At 40.4% G+C, this 16782-nt stretch overlaps 1 protein-coding gene across 1 annotated transcript in view; it reads right to left on the reverse strand.

Annotated features, from left to right (window-relative positions):
- samd10b (sterile alpha motif domain containing 10b) overlaps window positions 1-10632 on the reverse strand; it is a 70193-nt gene extending 59561 nt beyond the window's left edge. Inside the window, exon 1 of the mRNA XM_085393569.1 lies at window positions 10316-10632. Coding sequence (XP_085249695.1) covers window positions 10316-10328 — 13 coding nt within the window. The 5' untranslated portion in view covers window positions 10329-10632. The remainder of the gene's footprint in view (window positions 1-10315) is intronic.
- Between the last annotated feature and the right edge of the window lie 6150 nt (window positions 10633-16782).

Raw genomic sequence — 16782 nt, forward strand, 5'->3', positions numbered from 1 at the left:
TTAGACACTTCAGGCTATTTTTTTAAAGCATTTACTCAAACAAATATCTTTTTCGAGCTTGGTAAGTTGTCTTTGTGCCCATTTCCGTGGCTAATGCACCACAAAGCTCCATAAATAACAGGTTTTCAAACACTATCAGCTCTCTATTGATAACTCCCTAATGTTGGCTTCTAATGATGCCAGATGTTTCATAGAGAAGCAGAAACTGCTCTGGGCTCCTCTCAGAAACCAGCCAATTAATCACCCCCGTGTGTGCGTGTATGCTTGTTAAGCGCCAACACCAGTGCTTCTTGGTCAGAAGTGTTACAATTACTGAAACTACAGTCTCAGTAGTTTCAGTAATTGCGTTCCAAAACTGCAGTGCCAAACCAGCGCTACGCTCTCTTGTACTTTACTGAACCATTTCCATATTATTACCCAGCTACTCAGATGTCACAGCCAGACACTTATACACACACACACACACACACACACACACACACACACACACACACACACACACACACACACACACACACACACACACACACACACACACACACACACACACACACAAATAAACACTAGTTGTTCCACAGATACATCACACTAACAATAGGGCATTAATGGCACAAGCGTGAGTGACCCATTTTGCTTCTTTTGCGTTATATCTCCCAGACATACACACACAGCCCTATCTCTGTGCCATCACATCTATTGATGTTAATGCACTGGCTGATTGTCTACCATTTTCACTTTAGATGAGACAGGCTGGGAGAGAAGAGTTTTATTATACAGACCTTAATTACATCACTTTCTGTCAAATTAGTGCACCTCAAACCCATCTCACATGATATCCCTACATTTACTGGCTGTGCTTTTCTCTTCTCTCAGTCATTGCAGAGAAATTTAAATCAGTTTTTTTTTTTTTTGGTCAAATCTGTTGGTCAGATCTGTTTCATCTCGTCATCCATTTCGAAAATCCACTGAAGGCAGGGACTTTCTTACAAGAATTATTCCTGACTTGTGTCAGTTTTTATTTCCAGCATTGTTCCAGACTCGGTGACTCGGCCCATCAGTGCAAACGTGCTGTGCACACACAAGTGGAAGGAAGAAAAAAATACTGTATATACAATACCCCACATAGCTATATCCCTAAAAGTAGTGTATGTGCATCTCTGTGTGTGTCTGCTTCTACCGAGATCCAAAGCCTGCAGAGCACCAGTGACCTGATATGTAGGGCGAGACCGACACACTGGGATGACAGCTTAGAGCCCGCCCCCACTAACTCTGACTGACAGCACCGTAACCTCGGCTGCCTCCCACGACAATAGTTTGGTCCTGGTTCCATTTTAACGTCTGTCATTCCTAGTTTGATATAACAGCTATTTCTGGAGCAAAATTCTATAAAAGCATAAGACTACAACCGGAGGACAAAAGCACATGAAGTGGAATGAGAGGAAATGTTTTGAGGGAGATATAATTGGACTCTGACAAACTGATTGCTGTTTATTCCCTTAAGCAACTGTAAAGAACTGCAAAAGTCTTAGATTGTTCTATGTGCTTAAAAAAAATTTATATATAGCTACAGGATTTTTGTCTTTTGCTCTAACAGCCATTATGACCAATACAGCACTTAGGCAATCACTTTCAGCAGCCTCTATCTATAACTCTTACGAGACACATCCATCCTAATCTAAGGATAAGTTGCAACAGCCGCATGTCTCAGTGGATTCAACTAAATCAGGTCAAAAGGGTGCAATCACTTAAAAGCGTAGTATTGTACACAAAGAGTGCCACGCTAAAGCCCAGTGTTTCCACCATGTGATGTCAGCGATCAAAGTAAAGGATCAAAACGACCACAAATTAATAGAGAACCAGGGCTAGAAGTGGAAATAATATAAGACAGGTAAGAATCTAAGAAGATTTTGTTTCAAAATCAAGCGCAGATAGAAACATTTTTTTTCAACACATGATCTTTATGTGCCGTATGAGAGATTGCCTTTGACATAATAGCCCCAATCTCTTTTTGAGAATGAATCACTTAAGAAGTCAAGAAGGGCCACATGAGGAAAAGTGGGTTACATTCAAGCTAAAATTACAGAATTTCTTCTTTTCAGCCTCCAGACATCTCCTGGGCTTGGACGTTAAAGTCAGTTCTTATTTGTGACTTAATTGCAGAAAATCGGATCACATGTACACACAAACGGGAACCTGAATGTCATATTAAACTACTCACATTTATCAGTGCATTTCGAGCATGTTATAAATCACTGTAATGTGTATTTTCCATGGTCTGAGGCACTTTTCGATAGCGCCATATGGCTTTTTCATCAGCCAGAGCTTCCCTTGGGTTTGGTAAGCATGGGAGTGAAAAAAGGAAATACAAAAAAAAAAGTTTGTGAAGTGAAAATGTCACATGTTCAATGAACATGCAAAGAATTGTCGAACTGACGTGGCTGGGGAGGGGCTTCTTTTTAATGTAACTTCAGAGAGGTACCATAGGGAAGAGAGAAGAGCCAGACAGGAATGTTTCCAAAAATCTCTTTAAAGATGATGAAAAGGAAGTGGAAATTAAGTGCATTTGAGAAAGATATATTGAGAACATATAAAATTAGGAAATAAAACACTGTATAAATGTGTGGGGGTAAATGCAGCTAACTAGAGAGCATACTGCTTGGCTTAAAGAGAGTCACTGTGCGTTGAGCTGCATTTAAACAACTCTTCCTCTCCACCTCGGCTGACACTTGGCTGCCTATTGACATGGTAAATTGAGGGCCTATTCGAACAGCACCGTGACAGCCAGAGGAGGCTATAGACCCTGCCAGTTGCTGTATATTCAAAGGAACTTTGTAATCATACACATCAGGGAACAGAGCAGGAAGGGAAAGAGTGGAATATGGACAGAAGGAAAAAGGAGCGCAACATAAGGTGGGCCGTATGGAGGTAGAGCGATTAAAAAGCGTGATTTATAGGCTGGAGCAGAGAAAGCGAGGGAACAGCTAAGTGACTGATAAGAGGGGAAGACAGAACACAAAATTGATTTCTATTTTTGGAAGAGGTGCGGGAGGAACGAGATTTAAACTTGTTCAATTTCAAAGTCACGCAAGCACACTTCAGTGGCTTAATATATACACGTAAACCGATGTAGAAGACACATCTCACATGCAGACGGACCCTGCCACACGCTCCTAGGTTATTATTAGGAGTAATGTAATTGTTTTTCGAGTGGATGAATGGATGTGACTTGTGCTCCTGACTATGCAAGGAGGTATGCATTGTTAGGGTGTAGCTGGAGCCATTAGCCATTTGGTGTAATGGGCAATCTGCTCCACAAGCTTCACTGACCCCCAGCATTTGGTAGGAGGAGCAGGCCAACCTATTAAAAAAAAGAGTAAAAAGCTCCAAGCATACCCTATCACACAAGGCCACACTTAATTAGGCTGTTTGTTTAGCAGACTCTAATGGGAGAGTTAGCGACTGAGGGAAAGGGGTTGACTGCTCTCCTTGAAACTGCAGACTGAAAGACATCTGGCCAAGGATGAGGCTGAGGACACAAAGATATTAGTGGAACATGGCCTCCCGTTTGCTGCCATCTCATTTTCTCGGGACCGATGGTAATGATGGAGAGCAGAAATAAACAATAATGCGAGTCATTACAACTGAACTACCGCAATAATGGTCAAAAATAAAACTACACAGATGCTTTATCACAACAGCCAAAATTCAGTAATTAAATTGATCAAGTATGCGAGTGAGGGAAAATACAGTGAGTTAAGTCTGTAAGTAACAACAGAGTGATGCATGGGGGATACAACCACTGTATGAAATTAAAGCTAATTAGTGCAATCCTTCAGAAAAATTACATCTCTCTTTTTCTTCTGTCCCTACACCCTTTCAGTTCCTCTCCCTTGATCCTTCTCTGTGTGCAGAAGGCTAATTAAAATACAGAAATTGGATATGGGCCTGTGCGCACTTTAATTCAGCAAGAGGATAGAGAAAGGAAGCAGTGAGGGGGGAGAGGCGGGAGAAAAGTTGGAGCCAGGACAAGAATTTGGGAAAGGTGAGGCCTTGTCATCTGGCAGAGTATTACAGGCATGGCATTGGTATCAATGAGGGCACAGGGCAGACTCAATGAAAACAGTTGAGGTGTGACGCCTCAGAACAGAATCTTTCAGAAATCCACCGCACTGTGCTCTTGTTAATCCGCGACTTATTTACCCCGAAACAGGCTTCTCCTCTTTTACTCATTCATCAATCTGCGAAAGGCCTGCAGGATTAAAGCAGAAATGTTTATCCGCTGAACCGTACTGAGTCCATCTAAGTCCTACACATCGGGTCAGAGGTTAAAGCAGTTGGCGGTTGGTCTCACGGAGCCACAAAAAAACCCGTTACATCATTATCTCAGAAAATGTTTTCCACCAACAGCAACACTCTAATGCATAGGTGTCAAACTCTGGCCCGCGGGCCAAATTTGGCCCGCAGCCTAATTACATTTGGCCCGCGAAGCCATACCAAATTACTATCAGAGCTTGTCTACTGGTATTATACAGCTAATATATATATATTGTTTAGTATTAAGCTTTGCTTGTTCCATATTCAGTTTTTCAGCAAAACCTGTTTGAGTCCATAAGAAAAGATTCATTCTTATATCTGGAGGAATAAATATATTTCAATAAATATTAACGTTAGCCCACGACTTTGTTCCAGTTTTGAATTTTGGCCCACTGTGTATTTGAGTTTGACACCCCTGCTCTAATGGATACCTGAGTTTGATCTAAACTTCATATTGTGTTACTAATACGACTGGCTTCACCCTGAATTACCAAGTGAGTTGTGCAACTTAAGTCATGTTTCTCTAGTTTTACCAGAGTTCATCTTGAAGGAAGTCTTACCAACCTGCAGCCATGTTGGGAAATCATCTGAATGATAATACATATATATATCCCTGGCTCGGCTTAGGGCTTTGAACATTTTTTTTATAAAACAGTAAGCCAAGAGAAGTTCACTTACCTAAAACTTTACTAACGTAACAAGTACAAGAGCTCGCCTAATACTTTATTGGGTATACTTCTTCAACTGCTCTTTAACACAAATATCTCATCAACAATCATGTGGCTGCAACTCAATGCATTTAGGCATAGTTTCAAATGAATGGGAAAGAAACATGTTTTCAGTATCAAGGTTTTTAGTAAGTGCTTCAGAAACTGCTGATATACTGTGATTTTCCTGTGTAGACATCTTTAAAGCTTACAAAGAAAAGTCCATAAAAGGGAAAATATATTTAGTGAGCAGCAGTTCTTTGAGTGAAAAGGCCAAATCAGTGTCAGAAAGGAGAATGAACAGACTGCAGCAGATTCCAGCAGAAGACCATACTGGATGCCTTGTTTGTCAGCTAAGAACAGGAAAGTACAGTTCACACAGGCTCACTACAATTGGAGAACAGAAAATTGAAATAAAAAACGTTTCCTGGTCTGATGAGTCTTGATTACTGCTACAATATTTGGATGGCAGGGTCAAACTTTTGTGCATACACCATGAAAAGATGATTCCATCCTGCCTTGTATCATTGGTGTAATGGAGTGGGGGATATTTAATATTTTCTTGGCAATCTTTGGGCCCCTTAGTACCAACTGAGCATCATTTAAACACCACAGTCTACCTGAGTAAGTCAAAACCAAAGTCTGTGGTTTTGCCCAAAAGTTATTCTCACCAGTGATGAGACCCAGAAAGGCAGAAATATCATTATGAACAAGAACATATAAAAAGGGGGTAAGAAGCTTATTGAGGAATTAAAATTATTTTGTACAAAAATATCTCATTATTTTGGAGAGCGTAATAGTGGATGACACTTGAGGCTTCTCGAATAACATACTACAATCTCTAATCAAATTATCAGCAGCTGAATTGGTTTAAAAAACAAAGTTAAAATTTAAGTAATGCAAAGATATTACAGGTTTCCTTTATAGACAAAAATAAATAAAATTAAGACTGAATACACATCTCATATTTTTCTAATAATAAATGCTTCATTGGTACTCTCATATCAATATTTTCTCATGAAAAGGTCACTTTCTCATTTTTCTCATATAGCATGATGATGTCATATCATATATCATACTTTTCTTTTAAAATAACATTTCAAATGTTTCATGAGATAATCATTTCCTTCATATTATCCAGTCGATTTAGCTACAATATATGAAAAAGGTGGGAAAAGGACAAACTACAAAATTATGGCCCAACCTTTCTATTATAAACATACATTACTATGTACAGACATAATCATTTCAGTATTCTCTTGAGTGAGCTACAAGAATATCATCACTTGAAAAAAATGGTAGCCAAAGCTATGAAGAAACTAATAACAATAATATATCCTTCAGCTGATAAAACAGCTTATGGAAACTTCTCAGGGCTCTTGTTAATGTGGTCTTGGAATTCCAGTTACTGTACAAGATTGCACAAACACATCCCCCCTGTTTCCTCTATCCCTCTGTCAATTTAGCCTTTATTCCTCTCTCTGCGAGTCTAAAATGCACATGCTCATACCAGGTGCAGCTGCAGGGCAGCAGTGGATCAGAGAGCTGATGATGGATGACTGGAGTGCATGAGTGTGTGTGCATGCGTGTGTTAAAGAGGATTCTCCATGCATTATATTGAGTGGCACACCCTCCTGCTGTGAGGAAGCACGGGATGATGATGGACACGGCAAAGAGGTTAACAGCTTGCACGCTCCCTGACAAGCATAAACACATGAAATTGCTGTATAACCCCTCCATGCCACTGTAGCTGAGAGGGTTAGCACACCATTACCATATTACCCAACTACAGAGGCCCCAAACACATTTGGCTCCAGCACCAAATGGATGCACTCTCTAGCAGGCGATATAGCACACACCAGGAAAACAACAAAGTTTGTCTGTTTACAGCTAACACTCCTCCTGCCACAGCGCCTCACTCAGAGGGGTGTTAGCTTCCCTTATGCTTCATCAACATGTTCACACATACAAACACAAATGGATGCATTGACCAAAGCATGTGTGCATATTTGGCTTCTCAGTGGAAAGGGGCAGTTCATTTAAAACCAAATGAGCACACAATGGTGTGACCTGATCTGAAGAAACGCTACTTATTTGTGCTTTGGGGCTTTTGAAGAAAGGGTTAACCATCATTTGGAGGAAGGACAACACAATAGATTATTCAAGGAGCGTGTAACTAGGCCATAGTTGTTCATTTTTATGAATTATTTTATGGTAGAACTACATTTTCAGAGTAATTAAAAGAAAATAATGCTGCAGCATGTCTGTCTTTTAGAAGAAAATTACAGTACAAACATTCCTCATGTTTAAGCCCCCATCCTACAGTAGGTGTCCATCATGAACCATGGCAAACAGCCACTATCGACCCTTCTTTGTCCTATAACGGCTGGTGGCTCAAGAGTTGGGCGTTCGCCTTGTAATCGGAAGGTTGCCGGTTCGAGCCCCGGCTTGGACAGTCTCGGTCGTTGTGTCCTTGGGCAAGACACTTCACCCGTTGCCTACTGGTGGTGGTCAGAGGGCCCGGTGGCGCCAGTGTCCGGCAGCCTCGCCTCTGTCAGTGCGCCCCAGGGTGGCTGTGGCTACAAAGTAGCTTGCCATCACCAGTGTGCGAATGTGTGTGTGAATGGGTGGATGACTGGATATGTAAAGCGCTTTGGGGTACTTAGGGACTAGTAAAGCGCTATATAAATACAGGCCATTTACCATTCTTTGGCAGGCTTTCTACCAACATGCCCAGAGAGAGACACAAATAAATGTGTTGTTTATAGATTCAGATCCAGCTGTGCGCTTGTCTCTGTGTGGGCCTGTCAGGTTGGTGGTGTGGGCATGGCTTTTGGCTTTTTTTTTTTGTATGTCTGAGTGTGTGTGCTTATGTCTCGCTGTATTATGGATGGATGGAAACCATGCTGGAATGCTCTATCCTGGCCCAAAATCTTTGGATATGCTGCTGCTGGGCTTGGCCAGGCTTGCCTTTTGGAGGACACACACTGGGTTGCCCCCATGTCTATCGCTAATGTGAACATGGGATGAAGCCTGCTGTCCTCTCCTCTGGAGAAAAAAAAATCCTGCTCATCCTAAACAATGAGCACTGGACGGCACAGTGGCCCACTTGGATCATTTGTATGGCTGCTTATCTCAGATATGACAACAGAGCCAGATGTCCTGGATGATTTAAGCAAACATCTGATGAATTTCATCCAATCGGAATTGCCTAACGTAGAGGGGAATATAATTATATAGCTTGACTTGCTGTGCAGCAGGCAGCAAGGAGAAAAATGTAATTCCCTCAGCAATTTACATGAAGATGAGGCAAAATGTCTATTATACCATTTAAAATGCAGATCAGCTCTTGTAAATGATAGTGTCACAGGCCGGTTGCCGAGAGCCTACCTCACAATAACACTAAAGTCTCCTGGCATATGAAAATCAATGCAATGCATTATCAGTCAGTGTCGCTTTGGTTCTGTACGTACCCAACTGAAAGTAATCACAGTTCACAAATTGGATGTAAACTCGGTTAACAATTATCTAAATTCCTCAAATAGACTCTTAAACTTTCTTTCTAAAAGTTTTAAATAAGAGACAAAATCTTCTTAAATAAGTATCCGTGCCCTATAACTTATTGCAGATGTTAGTAAGTCTGATATCGTTTCCTAGCTGTATAGTCATCCCCATGCATGTCTTCAAGCAGTGATACTGTCTTTTTGGACCCATATTCATTAAAGTTTAAGTGGCACAGCAGTGTCAGGGTGGCATCAGCGCCCAAGGCTCTGAGTAAATTAATGATGCTTAAGTAAACTATGGATTAATTATGGATTGTCCAATGTGTCAGTATGCACGTATGCATATCTGACTGAGCCTCCACCTTGCAATCATGCTAATGAAGAGCTAACCTGCTTCAGTAGACAGAGGACAGATGGAAACCCCACTTGGCACTACACCAACGCTCTCACACACATTATTGCCCTTGAGCAAAGAGAGGCTCTGATTAGGCTTCACTTAAGTTAGTTAGCCGGGAGCTAACACCAACCACCCAAGCGCGGGAAAGAGAAAGTGGCAGGACAAAAAACAAGGGTACAAACAATTCAAAAAAACACCGAAGAGCTTTTTTTGCACAGTATATTAATGTCTAATTCGTTTGGTCCCCTGAAGCTAGGGTAAGTGGGCTGGGTGGGGGGGGAAGACAATCAGAGCTCTGCAAAGAGAAATTTGTTTTGAGCTGAGGCTGCGTAAAATGTGACCTCATAACAAAAACAAAAGGAAAAAATGGGTAGGATTTATTTCAACATGTTTTCAGGGGAATTTTGGTTTTTAAAGACATCACTTTGATACGCAAAATCTAAATTTCAGTCATGTTTCCAAGCAAAACAAAGCTGCTAAACGGCTTTTGTAGTTTACTATCAGTTTCTTTTCTAGCTTTTCATAAAACAAACAGTAATTAATGAATGAAGAACAGTCATCAGATCAATCAGCAGATTTAAAAGAAAAGAGAGAGCTATGGATTGCCATTCTTTGTAGTGTATGCCATCCTTTCAATCCAGATCTAAAAGCAACAAATTCTGTTTTGTGAGGGGTGGGGTTGGTGGTGCTTTGAAAGGATGGGGGTGGGTTATTGTGCTTACATGACTGATGAAGTCATATTTCATACTTGTGTAACAGCAAAACAAAAGCATGAATAACAAAGAATACAGCATCATTGTTATTCTTCAGCTGGTAATGTATTCAGGTGAGCCAGACGCTGGACAAATACAATCAAGTACAAAGAAACCATGGGTAACACTGAACCTCCAATACAGTCTTCTTTCCTGTAAAACAAAGACTTTGGCTACTTAACTGGACGTTACAGCTGGGTATTTTTGACTACATGCAAGTTTAAAAGTCTTTTTTCTCAAAGGTAAATTTAACATGACAGAGAAGACTAAATCCACATTTATTTTGAAAAGTTCTTACCTGAAATCCTGTCAGAAACAACTTTGCAGATTTACTTATTCATTTATTTTTCCTGAGGATAGTTGAAATCTAGAGGCTATTCCACAATAAAGAAAACATATATAAAATAATCTCCATAGAAACATTTCCTGCTACTTAAAGGCATTTTTATTTCCCTTTACTAAAAATAGCATCATAAATGTTCTATAAAAAACAATAGATGTGGTGCAAATGTGATATGGTGTCAAAGAAAACCCCAAAGTAGCTTATAAAGTCACAGTTAGAGACCAGCTCATGCCCCGTATGAATACCCACTGTGGATATGGGTAAGATGCTCTAGTAAAGGGAATAGTAGGCGCTCTTACCGTCCACAGCCATAGTCGGTCTCAGCGTGTATCTCTCCGTGGTGTCAACAGGACTCTCTCATTCTTCTGCCAGACGGATAAAATGTAGGCTACTGAGCGTGAGAGATGAAGAGCGCTTCCTGCCCCTTCTAACCTATGTGAGCATGGAGACAGCTCTTACTGCTGTTAGTACTGGGAGAAAAGAAAAACCTAGATCACACTCTTCCTCTCTGTCGGTTCACGGCCATTTGGTCTCCGGGATGCCGGGACCAGTCCGCTATGAAACTGCTCCTTCAGTATCTCCGCCCCCCCTCCCTCCGTACCTGACCGGCTGGAGACAAAAGGTCATTACGCCCCGACACCAGCTGTTATAGGACACAGACGCCGCTCTCTCTCTCACTCCCTCTCTCTCTTTCTCTCTCACCCCACGCACAAACACATCCACGCCTCTTTTTTGTTAAATCACGAGCGACGATAGAGATTCACATAACACAGAACCCCCCACCCCCTTTTTCTTAAAAATGTCCAGAAAAACTTTCGTCTTCCAACTATATTGTTATTGTCATAATAATAATAATAATAATAATAATAATAATATAGAAGTTTTCTCTGATGTTTGCTTGAAACCTTCTAGTTTCCTCAACCTAAAGTTTCCAAGTTCTGCACACTGGGACAGCAATCGGATAAAATGACCCATTACAGAAAGCCTGGTTATCATATACTGCAGCATTGTGGTTTCACTAAGGGTCCGACAGGAGGAAGAAGAACGGTCAAAATGAAAACAGCATCAGCGGGGCAGTATAGTCAGTGAGTTTTGCTCACTTTTTACTATAGCTACCAACACAAATGTTATCTAAAGAAAATTATGCAGCCACATTGTCACTGTAACTTTCTTTGCCTAAATTTAATCTGATTGTTTTGGGACTGCTCCAATATTGATATTACCTGTTATATTAAACCAGGGGCGGAGCGGGGGGGTGGCTTACGGGGCTTAAGCCCGGGTTGTTTTGTCAGAAGCCCGGGGTCTTTTGGAGTGTAATTTTTTCATAGTTAGATGTCTGGCTGACAACTGTATAAAACAAAAAGTACACACAATATTCGAAGCACATAGTGCACACTGTGGGAATTTACGACTGTGCGTGAATCCCCCCCTGATATTGGTATGATCCGAGCTCAGGCACTAAGCGACTGAGCGAGCAGAGCAGCTGCTGCCTGTGAGTGCGCTGTTGGAGAAACGGAGCCAGCCATACTAAGGAGAGCTTAAGTTTGACCAGGTACCAAAGCAAATCATTCGTACCGTCCAAATAATGTAAATATGACGGTGCATCACCAAAGATTGATATCAAACTGATCACTTGACCAATATTACGTTACTTGCTCTTCGAGTGAATCAACAAACGGCGAAATGAAAAGCCGAACAAATGCTATTTTTTTAGAGAGTCTTAGCTTACGTGTGTTTATTTCATATTTTCAGTTCTTACCCTCCCCGACTAAATCGGTTTCAGTTATGTACTGAAATATAAGAATGGACATTAGAGGCTTCTTTCAAAGAAAAAACTCAGGTAAATGTTATTTTATATATTATGCTTTGTATGTTGTTCAGTATATTTCTATGCAAAACAAGAGGGATTTCAGTACACAGCAGGATATTCACATTTGTAACCAGATATTTACACTTTAGGGAGAAAACATAAAACATTTTTACTGTTAAACATCAATTTAGAGTAAACTTTTGTTTTAGATAAATATTGAAATATCTTTTGAATTAGTTAAATTTCAGAATAAAGAGAGACAGAGCTGTCTATTTTTTTATCACTTTGATCAAATTTAGGAGTACATGTACACTAAGTTTGTTAATTAATAAGAAAACTCCAGACGATTCCATTCTGAGCTGAAGAAGCTTCTGATTGGTTCGTAGAGTCCATGTGAGTAAATTGGTGGCACACCTGTGGATGCATATAAGGCAAAACACAGAGCCTGTTTCTGTGACATGGGAAAATCAAGAGATGTCAACCAAAACACCAGGGAAAGAACTGTGGAGCTCCATAAATGTGGCTCAATTTGAATACAATTTGGTGCCATTTGCAATTAAAAAACACAGACAGTTTCTCTCTTTACTCTTAAAGTTAACAAATATGTTTTTTATATTTATCAATCTAAAAAAATAAACATTTAGTGTGATTTGATGTTACAATTAAAAAAGTGTTTGTGTTTTGATCTGAAGAGTAAATATCTGGTTTCAACTGTATATTTGATGATTGTCAGCACAAAGAGGGAGAGAGAGGAGAACGAGGACAGAACAGATGAACAAGAGCAGGTGAGACACACATGTTAGTCAAATGGTCGTTTACCAAAAGTATCACCGTATCATAGGTTCTCATCTATCTCGTACCTAGTGTTTCTTTTTAGGTTTGTTATTTTTCAAATTCTACATTTATTAAGTTATGCAGGCTTGTTTGCACAACAAGGCTAAATAATTTTATAAACTTTTCTCAATCTAAATATTGTACTTTGGTAGAATTAAAAAAATCAGTGTAGTGCAGGTCTATGATGATTTTTAGTGCTACTATCATCTAGTTCTGATTCTGGTTCTGTCTTGGTTAAGTCCTCAGTAGTCCTGATTTTGAACTGTTGTAGTCCTGTTTTAATTCTGGATCAGTTCTGGGTCTGGTTGAATTGGGGTTTAGTCCTTGTGTCTTGATACAGCCCCGATTTTGTTCTGCCTTGCTGCTTAATTAAAAAACTAGTTCAAGGTGTCCTGCATATTTGATATATATTTTTCCCTATATGAAGTCATTCTTTTTTGAACAAAACTCAAAACAGAGCCAATTAATCTTTCAGTCATTTCTAACCCCCCCCCCCCCCCCCCCCCCCCCCCCCAAAAAAAAATAAAAAATAAAAAAATCCCACATGCATACTACCCTTTAAGGCTAAGCCCCGGGTGTTTCAAATGTCTGGCTCCGCCTCTGTATTAAACATGTTTCCTCATACCAATTTTGTTAAACGTTTAAATGTAGTTCAAATATAGAGTGAAGAAGTGCTGAAAGACTTTACAATAGATATGTTATTTTTCATCCGTTCGTTCTTTCCCTGCCATTATTAGCACACTTCTTCTAACCATCAGTAAATCTATCACTGTCCACACTCCTCCCAAGGGATCTGTGTCTAGAACCAAACCAGATCTTTTGCTTGTTAGGCAAATGTGCAAATCACTACATTAGAGCCACTCAAATCAGAGAAGACATTATGGATCTTTATTTGCCTTCACAATAGTACGCTGATGAATGAAGTGTTTCATTTAGTTTATTTGTGTGTCTGTGTGTGTGCAAAAACTGGTCCTCTGCATTGAGTGGAAAGAACAGAAGAAATTTTAAGTACGTGTTTTTGCTACCATCTATGTGAGCAGAAGGTCTCAAACCACAAACCAAGAAGCAGAAATGTGGAGAGATCCTCTGGCAGCAAAACCTAAAAACAGCCATCCCCCTGTAGACATCCACGTCAGCTGCTATTTGCCCGTCAAACAACCGAGCTTCACTTCAAAGCGGAGAATATGGGAGAAAGTTGTGAACGTGTCTTTGTCAATATAATCTCACAGCATATCCGACTAATTGATTCTGCTGGCATTCAGATACATGCAGATTGCTCTGCACCAGTGCTTTTTGTGTGTGTGTAGAACAGTCAAGAGATATGTCCCTGAAAGACTCCATCAGTCTGCGGAAGAAGATGGGGGCCCTCCCTAAAGCTCAGGCACTGCACTGGATCATCAAAGGGTGAACAACAAGGAACAAAGGACTAGCTGGTCCATCAGGGCTTCACCAAAATACATGCTGATTGGGAGTGAGCCTGCCAGACACGCCAACACACACATGCACGGATTTACTGTATACATAATGTTAATACACACATACACACACATGCACACACACACATTTGCATTCACTCCCTCACACTCACAGAGTCAGAGCTTAATTTAGAAGTGTGTTCTCTATGCCTGTAAGGACATTTTGTCATGTAAAAAAAATTGAGCGGTTGAACCCTTGCATCTTTAATTCAGAGGGTGGTCTGTGTGCTGAATAATGAATAGAACGGGTCCAACAGAGATCGAGAGAGAGACAAACTTGCTAAGAACCACAGGGTCTCAGGTGACAGCAACACAGCAGCTAAAGTATGAGTAACTCTTGCGGGGGAGGGAGTAGAGGTATCTCAGTGCAGATAAAGAAGAGAACAACAGCAAAGGGGCATGAAAAGTGTTATTGTTTGTAGTCATTCATTACTTTTTATAATTCATTCTTCAGTCGGCAGCAGGAGCACAAGCTGAGAGTTTTGTTAAAGCATTTTTAGTGAGATAAGCAGTATCAGTGAAAGGTTAGAGTGATGGTGACTAAGAGAGTGTTTGCCTCCATTTATTTTATAATACAATATTCAGTATAACTGATATATGAAACCATTAATATTTCTCTGATAATGCTGTACCAGCATTATCAACCCTAACTCCATGCCATTTGTTTTCTTTGGGTTCTTTTGCTTCGGACAGTGCAAAACTAGCAAAATCTAAACGCAAACACATCCACGCATGCCATTTAAAAATGCACTTTTTGAAAAGCAGACAGAGCTTTCCAACAACATAAACAACAGCAGCAAGCAGTATGCTTGTACTGCTAACAACCAGATTGCAGCTGCTGATGAAAAAGGAGTGTCTTGGACTTGTGTTAGAGCTCCCTTCAAAGAGAGAGGGAGAAAGAGAGCCCTTCCTCAAGAAGCACAGAGAAGCTATTGATAGTGGAGTGTGGCATCAGCCTCACCAAAGCTGGTGTCATGGTGAGCGGCTGTCCCTGAGTTGGCAGTGAAGAATAATAGTGCCAAATACAACAGTAAAATGGATAGAGAAGGGCAGCCAAGGGAAGACCGGATAAACCTTGGGTGCATCTAAATGGCTCAGAAACAGAAAAGATTCAAAGAGGTTGGATATCAGTAAAACAGAAGAGTCGTCTTCTCTCTACACTTAATGTGATCTGAAAGGGGGGATGCTTTTTTTTCTGGTGAAAGTGAAAGCAATCTAATGAATTCCCATAGGAAGCTATTTACTCCACTGAGATGAGTGCAGATGATAGAGAGGAATCCACTTTATAGCGTTAAGTTGTGGCCCTGAGCTGCTTTCCTAATCAAAGACTTGGGAGAGTATTTGGCAATTCTGTGTGCATATTGAGGAGAGGCCTCCTTTGAAAGTGTTGCGTCCCCTTTCTAGATTTATTCCGGATGTGGACCAAAAGATGACAGACACATTTGAGAGATATATTCCCTTTACCACTCCCTGATCACTACCTCTTTTCGCCTGCTCCACATGCAATACATGTATGCACGTATACATTTGCTCATGTGCAGAAGGAGGAAGGGATGGAACACAATTCAGATGCCACAACCTCCTTCACAGTAGCCACACCCATGCAAATGTGCACAGTGTAACCATGTTGCTGTCTCTTTAATGACCTTCTTGAACTCTGCTGTTTGAATTGACTCTGCTGACCACGTGGGGATCATGACCTCATTCCACACCACTGCAAAGGTCTTTGAAGTCTTACAGAAGAGCTTTATTCTTGTTTGTCTTATGTTTACGTTAAATACTGTATATGAAGCAAATCAAGAATGTCATCCTTGTGGCTGAATGTCAATGATGCCAGTAATGTGTCCATGGGTTAAATACAATGATTTTTAAGGTACTGTGTACAGATTTTTACTAATTACAGTTTTTCTCCATCGCTTTGGTGCAGTTCTCACATCAGGAACTTCATTTTCACTAACTCTTAATTAACACATTTCCCCACTCACATTAGCCTTTCTATTTGGTCTCTGTCTACACTGTACACTGCTATTGTGTCTCTCACTTTCCTTAACACTCTGCAGCATTGTTGGAGAGTATTTTCAAATTACTTCAAATTACTTACTTCAAACATTTTACTTTTTTCACTGACAGTGACAGACCTACAGGAACCTCATCTTCAGCTGAAAGCTAATATAAACATATGTTCTCAGAAAAGGTTAATTGGAAAAAAATAGAAATACATACTCTTGTGTCACAGGTTGATGTCATGGCGCTGTTAATTACACACAAGCATATACTATACATATACTCACTTGCTACTTTATTAGTTACACCTTGCAAGCCTCAAGGTGGAGCGTCATTTGCCTTCAGAAATACTTCAAGTCTTTGTGACATAGATTCATCAATGTGCTTAGAAATTTTGCTCCATGTTTAGATGATAGCATTGCACAGCTGCAGAAGATTTGTCAGCTGCTCATCCAAATTTCTCCTTCCTCTAAGCTGTTTTACTGGACTAAGATCTGATGACTGTGGAGGCCACTGGAGTTCAGTGTTTTTCAATCTTTTATTGTCTAATTTTGGGGAATCAGTGCAAAATGTAGCCTCAGTTTCCCGTTCTTAGCTGACAGGTGTTGCACCTAGCACAGTCTTCTGTTGCTGTTGCGCTTTC

Source organism: Rhamphochromis longiceps, linkage group LG20 (genome assembly GCF_057381845.1).
Source record: "Rhamphochromis longiceps isolate RC_006_pf linkage group LG20, R_longiceps_female_GT1.1, whole genome shotgun sequence".
In the NCBI taxonomy this organism is placed as follows: Eukaryota; Metazoa; Chordata; class Actinopteri; order Cichliformes; family Cichlidae; genus Rhamphochromis; species Rhamphochromis longiceps.